Below are 8797 nucleotides of genomic sequence, written 5' to 3' on the forward strand. Positions count from 1 at the left end.
TAGTGGGCGCCTTGAGGGAAGGGCACCCCAGCGACGAGGTGTCGAGGCACAGTGACGCCCTCCGCCCTTTCCTGGTCAGACACTCCCTGGGTCTCTCGGGACGAGAGACTGCAGGTGATCGGTTAGGACAATGGCGCAGACCGAGGGCACTCGTTTTTATAAGCATGAAAGTGGTAAGTGTCCAACAGTAACATTCCTGTGAGTAAAAATATAGAGAAGTGTTACCAAAATAGAAGCCTTTATTAATAAAAATCTTTGGTAGCAACAGTATTTTAAATTCCTCTCAATGATAGTTGGCTAACTAATAAAATAAATTCCTTCCACCTCTGAGCTACAGGAAAAAACCCTCACATCCACCAGAGAACTGATTTATTAAAAGCCTAATAAATATTCTAAAGCTGCAAATGTTTTCCCGATGCCTTAAGACTTCGTGAAACCTGGAGCCGTCCTCAGAAATGCCTTCGAGGTCCTGGCTCTCTGCTCATTTGCCTGTCGGCCCGGTTTCCTTTCCTTGTGTTTTCCGTCGCACCATCCTGAGGCCGGCTCGCGGGGGCCGAGCAGGTGTGCGGCTGACGGCGGGTGACGGTGGGCCCCCGCAGCCGGGGGTCGGGACCCTGAGCCCTGTTAGGCTTCACAAGGAACTTCTAAGCCCACAGGCCCCTCTTTCTGGCCAGAGTGACGTGGTTTCTGAACCGAAAACGATGAAAAGCCGCCAGACTTTTCTGACCCAGCGCAGGGGACGCCTTGGGGACCGGCGTCGACCTCGGTTCTCCGCTCTCCCTCGGGGGCCGCGCGGCGTCCGCCCGGAGCGTTGGGGCATCTTTTCGCATCTCTCTGAAGGCATCAGGCGGATTAGGAAGGGTCGTCCCGGAGGCTCTGCTCACGCTCCGCCGCGAAGGAGACCCTCGGTCCCCACCAAGTGTTTCTGCAAAGCGCCCGCGTGCCCGCGTGTCATGGCCCTGTCCCCAGCGGTCATTCTGATCACCCTTGAACACTAAAGATAAAAAGATTCCCTGCGTAATGGTTTTGTGCAAAAACGAGGAAAAAAAGAAACAGAAGAAAGACAGGAGAACGTCCTATCAGAAGGTGGTCCGGGAGCCGCAGGGCCCGGAGGCCGGGGCAGCTACAGGGCGTCCGCAGGGTGCCCGGGCCGGTCCAGGCAGGCTCCGGGGCCGTGGCTGTCGGGGGGCCGGTCCTTCTTCCGGTCCTTCTCCGTCCAGGCGTCCAGCAGCTGCTGCTTGTCCTGCTCCTCCCGCATGAACAGCTCCACCATGAGCACCTTCTCCTTGTGGATCTGCTGGCTGATGTCCTTGGGGATGTCCGGGATGACCCAGTCCACGAAGTCGCTCATGAACATGACCAGGTTCTGGAAGGGCGTGTGGGGACACGGTGTCGGTGTGTGGGGGTGGGGAGGAGGGCCGCGGTCCCCACCCGCACCCGCACCCTCCCCCACCCTGTCGTGCCCAGCCCGTTGTGCCCAGCCCACCCCTCAGACACATCCTTCCGGCTCCCCGGGCCTCGGTCTCCTGAAATGTATGAATGAAGCGGGAACCCAGCCAGCGGGCCGTCCATCTGTAAGGGACCCGAGCTCGGTAAATAGCAAGTTTCCGAGAAATTCTGAGGCCTGGGGCGGGGAAGTTTAAGAAGTGATTTAGTTGGTCAGGCATCGCTGGATACGGCAGGAGCCGGGCTCTAAGGAGAGCAGGTAAGAGGGAAACGGCACGGAAGCGGATGGAACATGGCCTCGCAGGTCCCGCCGCCCCTTCCCCACCTCGTCAGGCCTCCCAGGCGACCCCTGCGCCCTCCCTGGGGAAAGTTTCTGGTGTGCAGAAAGCAAGTGATCGGCTTTCACGGGAAAACCGAAACCTGTTTTTAAAACTTCTGTCCAGTGACGCTCTGTCGGCACATCCGGCTGAGTCAGACCCCCCGTGGACCGTGCTGGTGCCTCCAGCCCCCCGGCCCACTCGCCTCTCCTGACTGGTGCTCCCAGCCCCCCCTGACTGGTGCTCTCAGCCCCCTCAGCCCGCTCGCCTCTCCTGACTGGTGCTCCCAGCCCCCTCAGCCCGCTCGCCTCTCCTGACTGGTGCTCCCAGCCCCCCCAGTGCCCACACTGCCCCCTCCCGTCTGCCTCTTCCTGGCCTGACAGAGGCGGACAAAAGGCGCTCCCTGGCCTCCCTGGGGGCCCACATGTGCTGGGGCTCATGCCCTGAGGCCCCCACAGGATCAGGGGAGGCTGTCTCCACCTGAGCCTGCCTCTCTGCTGCACCCCTCCCCTCTCCTGGGAGGCTTCCTCCAGTAACCCACTTGCACAGAATCCTTGTCTCAGGCTCTGCTTCTGGTAAACTCAACCCCAGACACGTGTTTGTTGTTCCTACTGCAGAGTGTGCTGGCAAGCTGCCAGGTGAGCAGCAGAGCCTGGGGGGCAGAGGTCCTGTCCGCGGCCACGTCGTGTGGAAAGGGCAGAGCCGGGGCGTGAGCCCTATTCTCGGGATTCCAGATGCTAGTGGGACACGCGTGAAGGCAACCTGAGCCCACGTGGCTGCGGACGCTCCCTCAGGTCTGGGACCTGCGCTGCCAGAAGCACCGGCCTGGTCCCCCCGGTCTGGGGTCCTGTCCGCTGGGAATCACTTTGGCCACAGAGTTAGCCTGTCCCCTCCCGAGAGACCAGGGAAGCTGGGGCCCCTGGCTCCTGTCCAGGGTCCCGAGTTAGCGGGGAGCCCGCGCCCTCCTGCCTGAGCCGGTCCCGTCCTGCGGGGCCATCTCCTGGTGGACAGGGGCTGTGAGAGACTCAGAGGGGAGACGGTCCCCTTCACTAAAGGCCGCGTATGTGGACCTGAGCCTGGCTTGCTCTCGGGCTCCAGCTCCCCCGTCCAGGCCGCCAGGCCCTCCCGCTGCCTCCCTGGGACCCGTCCCTGCTGGGGGTCTGGGTCACCACGCCCCTTTCCCGGGGGTCCCAGAGTAAGTTCTCCAGGGCTCCGAATGCCCCTGTCGCCGGCCACCTCCTGCCTTCTGACCCTGTTCCGGGCTCACGGCGCATCCTAGTGCCCCGTTCCCACACCCCCTGGGGAGGGGCCACGCCGCACCTGGAAGACGATGACAAAGGCCAGCCGGGCGGCCAGCACGGCCCAGAAGTCCTTGGAGATGTCGTACTTGTGCTCCGACCACGGGGGCTCCCGGTAGTCCTTGTACCTGCGGGGGGACCGGGCGTCACGGCTGGGGCTTCGGCAGAGACTGGGATCGTGGCTGGCCCCCAGCGGACACTGACCCCCGCCTGGCGCCTGGCCCTCTCTGCCGGAGAGGCTCCAGACCGGCCGCCCGCACGCGGGTGAGTGACTCTCCGTGTTGGAGGGGTGGCCTGGACCCCCAGGGCTGGCAGGGTCCCAGGGGCTTTGTGGAAAACTCAGGCACCTAAGTGGCCCCACGGGCCCCTGCATGAGCTCACAGAAGTCAGCTCTGGACCAGCCCGTGCTGGGATCCCAAACTTTAAAAAAACAAATTGTTTTTCAATGTTTATTTATTTTTGAGAGAGAAAGGTGTGGGGGAGGGGCAGAGAGAGAGGGGGACACAGAATCCGAGGCAGGCTCCAGGCTCCGAGCTGTCAGCACAGAGCCTGACGCGAGGCTTGAACCCATGAACCTCGAGATCATGACCTGAGCCAAAGCCGGACGCTCAACTGCCTGAGCCCTCAGGTGCCCCATGGGGCTCCAGACTTTGAAAGGCAGTGGGGCCCTTTTCCCCCAGAGGAATCTTACCGGGGACCCCCTGGCTTCCCAAGCGGGGGCCCCCCCACCTCAGCGCAGGGCCCACCGTCCACCCCCGCTGGGCAGCGTGAGACCCAGGCCTGAAAACCGCCGCTCCAGGCTCTCGTCAATGCCGAGGGGACAGAAAACCACCCAGCAAACGTCCTCTGAAAGTAGCCCGGGTCGGAGATCAAACACGCCATTGGTGGGGACAGGGCCTGCCACTCAACTGCCCCCCACCTGCCTGTCCCTCGGGACCGGGCGCCCCGAGGGCACTTCCTTCCCCTCCTCCAGCTGCAGCTTCCTGACTGTCCCCGCCGGACCTCCACGGGACGCTGGCCCACCCCTCCCTGGGTTACCAGTGGTAGGTGTCCACCGCTCCTAGGGCCTCCCGCTGAGCCCTGTGTCATGGAGCGTGGTCCCTGCTGCCTGCCTGTCACCACCCTGCAGGTGCGCGCCGCCCCCGCCCCTGCCTCACAGCACCCCAACCCGCCCTCCTGTTCTCGGAGGGCCTGAGATGCCCAGTCCGGGGGAGCAGGCTGGGGGTGATGACGCAGGGTCCCGTCTCCGCCCAGGCCCTCCAAATTCAGCTGTTGCCTTTAATGGGGCTGTCCCCGTGCTACTCGTGGGAAAGGCCTCCCCAAAGCCCGGGGTGGGGCCGGGCGGAGGCTGCCTGCTGGGACCTTCTGGAGGGCCCAGAAGAGGAGGCACCCGGCTCTGCGGGCACAGCCCTGCCTGCACCCAGAACCAGTGACCGCCTTGCTGGGTGCTCCTGACCCTCAGTCTGCCACCGTCTCGGTGACTACAAGCACTCATTGAGCAGCGACTGCATTCCAGCCCCCACTTCTGGGGTGGGCACTCAGGAACACGCCGCCCCTCACCCACGGAGCTGTTTCTGGGCTGGGAGTCTCTGAGGAACCTCTCAGCCCTGAGCTGCCAAACCCGGAGATAGGATCGGGCTGGGAACACCTGCTTGGGCGCCGGCTGCACGGCGAGCGCATGGGACTCGCTCAACCTGCTCTCCGGTGGGAAGAGGCAGCCCGTTCCTCCAGCGTCACAGCCATGCGTGCCCGCTCCTCCCTTCTCTTTCTGTGTGCCGGGCCAGCGGCACCGGGGTGCCAGACGGGACGTTGGGCCACCTGGCAAACTCCTATGCATGGCTCAAAACTCACTTACAGACCGGCCCAGGCACCGCCTGCTGCCAGCTGCACTGATCTCTATCGGGGATGATCTGACTTGCCCCTGGCTAGTGTGCGTGCCAGCCCCGGGGTGGTGGCTGGGGGGTGGCCACGCCTGCTCTGGGGGCGGCTGTGAGGACCAGGGGAGATGGCGCTGGTCTCGGTGCAGGAATGGTGGCCGGCAGCAATGCCAGCTCTCAGTGCTGCTGTGCCTCCACACCCACAGCCCAGGCCGGTGCACCTGTGGCCACCGATTCCTGTGAGAGGCTGTGTGCATGGGTGGCCAGACAGGATCTTGGCCGAGGATGGGGGAAGGGCCCGGCTGGGGCCAAATTCCAGGGAGCGGAGCCATCTGACCCATGGTCTTCTGAATTCGTGGGGGAAAAAGCAGCAAGAGGCTTAAACACGGGCCTGGGCTGGTGTCCCTGGCCTCCCCCCATGTGGCCAGGCCCCTGGGCTGACGCTGGGCTGCTTCCTTAGTCCAAGTCTGGACCTGATGTCCGGTTCTGGAAAACCGAGGCTCGTGTTGTGAACGCAACGCCGACATTTCAGAGGAAATTCCTGATCGCGAGAACACCTCTCTCTGCCTTCTCTGTCCGTGACGGTCCTTCCTCTGAAACGGACCCCCGGCTGCTCAGCGGGGAGCGTGTGGACAACGTGGACAAGGTGCTGGCGGACGAGAGGAAACCGGGGGGCCGAGGGGGGTCTGTTGGTCCCAGCTGGGAGCTGCGTCTGCTGAAGGACGCGGCGGGGGGGGCATCGGGAGCCCCCTGCCCGGCCCCCCAGCCCCCACGCCGGCTCCTCCCCAGGTGACTGCCCGAAGCTGGTGGCAGAACATTCCGGGCCTTCCCTGGAGTTTTGGAGCCTGTTTCTGAGCGCGCCGGAGAAGCAGGCAGGCGGGCGGGCTTCTGGTACCGGGCTGTGCACGGGTCTGGCATGTAGGCGCCTTCTCCACGTGGCACGCCCGGCCCTGCTTGCCACTGCTGCCCGGACGCAGGACACTCTGTGACCGTGCCGTCCCCACGCGGGGCCAGCCTGCGGTCTGCGGCGAGCCGGGAGCCCCGAGGGCTGCTTCCCTTCCCCACAGGGCTCGCTGCTGCTGGCTTTCCAGTTCTCGGGACTGTGCTTTTGGCTGCGGGCTGCGTCCTATTGCCGTCAGCGGCCTGGAGCCTAGCAATGCCCCCCGCCTCCCGCCCTGACTCCCCTTTAACCGGTCAGGGTGATGTGGACAGAGGAGCGTCACAGAAACACCGAGCCGCACCGCATGGGCTCAGGGCTGGCGTCGGTCTGCACCGCAGGCCCTGGGTAGCACGGACCATGCCACCTGCTCCGAGTCCCTAGACCCCGAGGCTGGCAGGTGTGGGAGACGCACAGGGAATGGCCGGGTCTCAGCTCTGCCTTCCACGCCTGACCCCGCCTCCATCTCCCCCAGGTGCTCCCCGCAGGCCTCATCTCCCCTGGGTGCTCCCCACAGGCCTCATCTCCCCCGGGTGCTCCCCGCAGGCCTCATCTCCCCCGGGTGCTCCCCGCAGGCCTCCATCTCCCCCGGGTGCTCCCCGCACGCCTCATCTCCCCCGGGTGCTCCCCGCAGGCCTCCATCTCCCCCGGGTGCTCCCCGCACGCCTCCATCTCCCCGGGGTGCTCCCTGCAGGCCTCATCTCCCCCGGGTGCTCCCCGCACACCCCAGCTGTCTGGCCGTCTCATCCATGACCTCTTCTCCGAGTCGGAGCACCCAGTTTTCCTCAGGGCTTCTCGATTCCGACCATGACCCCACACCCCAGCACATGACCCAGGTCTGGGCTCTACCCTCTGACAACAGAGCCTCACGTGGGGACGGGCAGGCCAGCGAGGCTCACCCCCACTCTCGAGAGGGACGTTCTGCCCCTGGGCTGGCGGAGCGGAGAGGGCGGAACACAGTGCCACTGCGGAGTAACGGGAAGCTGGGAGGCAGGGCCAGCGGGGGCCTGACGACACAGGCAGCCCCCGGACCCGGCATGCCGGAGGCTGCTCTGGCCTTCTTAGAGGAACTCAGAGGGGCACCTGGGGCTCGGTCGGTTAAGCATCTGCTCTCGATTTCAACTCAGGTCATGATCGCACGGTTCACGAGTTCGAGCTCCGTATCGGGTTCTGCTCTGACAGTGCGGAGCCTGCTTGGGGTCCTCTGTCCCTTTCTCTCCGCCCTTCCCCGGCTCATATTCCCTCTCTCTCAGGATAAATAGACATGAAAATCGCGAAGAAAACAAAGGAGCAAAGACAGCACCTCTTGGCGCTGCCCCTTTGTCTCTGCGCGGAGCCGACCGGGTGGCTCAGCCTCGCGCCTGGGAGCTCCCACCGGACCGGGCCCCGCTCCCCTGCCTGGCACCGAACGCGTCTTCCCAAGACAGACGCCGAGAGCCGCACCTGCAGATCTGCACCTCGTAGCCCAGGCCCAGGGGCTCGCTGGGCGCCGTGCCGTTCTGGAAGTCGCTGACGTTGAAGGCGGACAGCGTGTGGTTGACGAAGCCGCGCATGGTCCCGTCCTGACTGTACATGTGCAAGTAGACCAGGCGGGGGATGAAGTCGGACGTGAAGGAGATCACGAACGCCTGGGCGAGGGGACAGCGGCGTGAGCGCGGGGCGTGCCTCGCGGGGGGCCTGGCCATGTGACGCTCTGCCCACGAGCTAGCCACGGGACCAGACTGTTGCGCGAAGAAACGGAAGTTCCAGGTACTCCCAGAGGCCCCCCTGGAGCCCAAGGGGAGAGCCTGGGACAGGGAACAGGACACCCCTGAGCAGGAAGGCACGCTGTCTCTCGCTGGCTGTGTGCCCTTGGGCAAGTCACCTAACCTCTCTGCGCTCTGCATTCTTTGCCAGGAAGGTGTGGACGAGATGCAGGGGGCGGGGCGGGGGGGCGGGGGGACAAAATGGTCAGCAAGCCTGTGTGTTGGGGGCTGGCCGCTGCTCCCCCTCGCCCGCACACGTCTGCATTTCCAGAACGTCTAGAGAACAGGTACGTGTTTTATATAAAGGGGAAAAGCTAACTTTTTAAAAGAACAGAATGACTGCTACAGAGTAATTTCTGTTTGTGTCTTCTACCTCTGTCTCTGTCTCTGTCTCTGTCTCTGTCGTGTATTCTCGGGCCTCTGGGGAGAGCGTGGCCTCTGGGTGGAGGTGGAGAATGTCCTCCAGGTGACAGAACAGGGTGGAGGAGAACCTGCCGCTCTCGTCCCCGGCTCGTCCCAGCCCCTCAGACGACCAAGGACGACATGTGTCTGAACAGGAGAGGCTTCCGCCAGGCCGGGGCCGCACAGAAGTGGGGGCACAGACCCCCCCACAAGCGTCCCGGGAAAGGGCGCCCCCTCACATGTCCGCTCAGCCGGGACCCCCTCAGCCGATGTCCCCGGTGTCACTTACGTTGATGATGACAGCCAGCTTCCCGACACCTCGGAGAATGTTGTACCAGATTCCTGGGGGAGATGAGAAGCAGTTTCAAGAGCCCCCCTTGCACCCGGGTCTCAGTAACTCTGGCCTACAGGCTAGCAGCCCCCCTGTGGTCCCTTCCCCTGCGCAGAGGTGAGGCAGTGAGGGTCCTGGAGCTCGATGGGGGCAGGACGGGGGGGGGGGCGGTCCTGGATGATGACGGAGCCTCAGCTCGAACTGGCTGGGTGGCTCTTTGTGATGTGTGAACTGTAGTTTCTAAAAGACGTGCTGAAAATCGGCGGCTCCCTTGGTGGGTCTGAACCCTCTCCCGTGGACCTGTCCACACCGCTGACTGGCTCAGATGAAGCCTGTCCTTCTAGACAGACGGACTCGACTCGGGTGCAGTTCCTAACCAGGAGGGTCCAGGTAAGAGCGAGCGCAGACCAAGCCTGTGAACCCGTCCCGTGGCTCTGGCTGGAC

At 64.0% G+C, this 8797-nt stretch overlaps 1 protein-coding gene across 1 annotated transcript in view; it reads right to left on the minus strand.

Annotated features, from left to right (window-relative positions):
* Positions 1-221: 221 nt before the first annotated feature.
* The window catches only part of ANO1 (anoctamin 1), a 70227-nt gene continuing 61651 nt past the window's right edge, over positions 222-8797 (minus strand). Inside the window, exons 22-25 of the mRNA XM_029957276.1 lie at positions 8312-8364; positions 7319-7503; positions 3084-3189; positions 222-1366 (exon numbers count right to left, since the gene is read on the minus strand). Of these exons, the coding sequence (XP_029813136.1) occupies positions 1124-1366; positions 3084-3189; positions 7319-7503; positions 8312-8364 (587 nt within the window). The 3' untranslated portion in view covers positions 222-1123. The remainder of the gene's footprint in view (positions 1367-3083; positions 3190-7318; positions 7504-8311; positions 8365-8797) is intronic.

Source organism: Suricata suricatta, chromosome 11 (genome assembly GCF_006229205.1).
Source record: "Suricata suricatta isolate VVHF042 chromosome 11, meerkat_22Aug2017_6uvM2_HiC, whole genome shotgun sequence".
NCBI classification, from domain to species: domain Eukaryota; kingdom Metazoa; phylum Chordata; class Mammalia; order Carnivora; family Herpestidae; genus Suricata; species Suricata suricatta.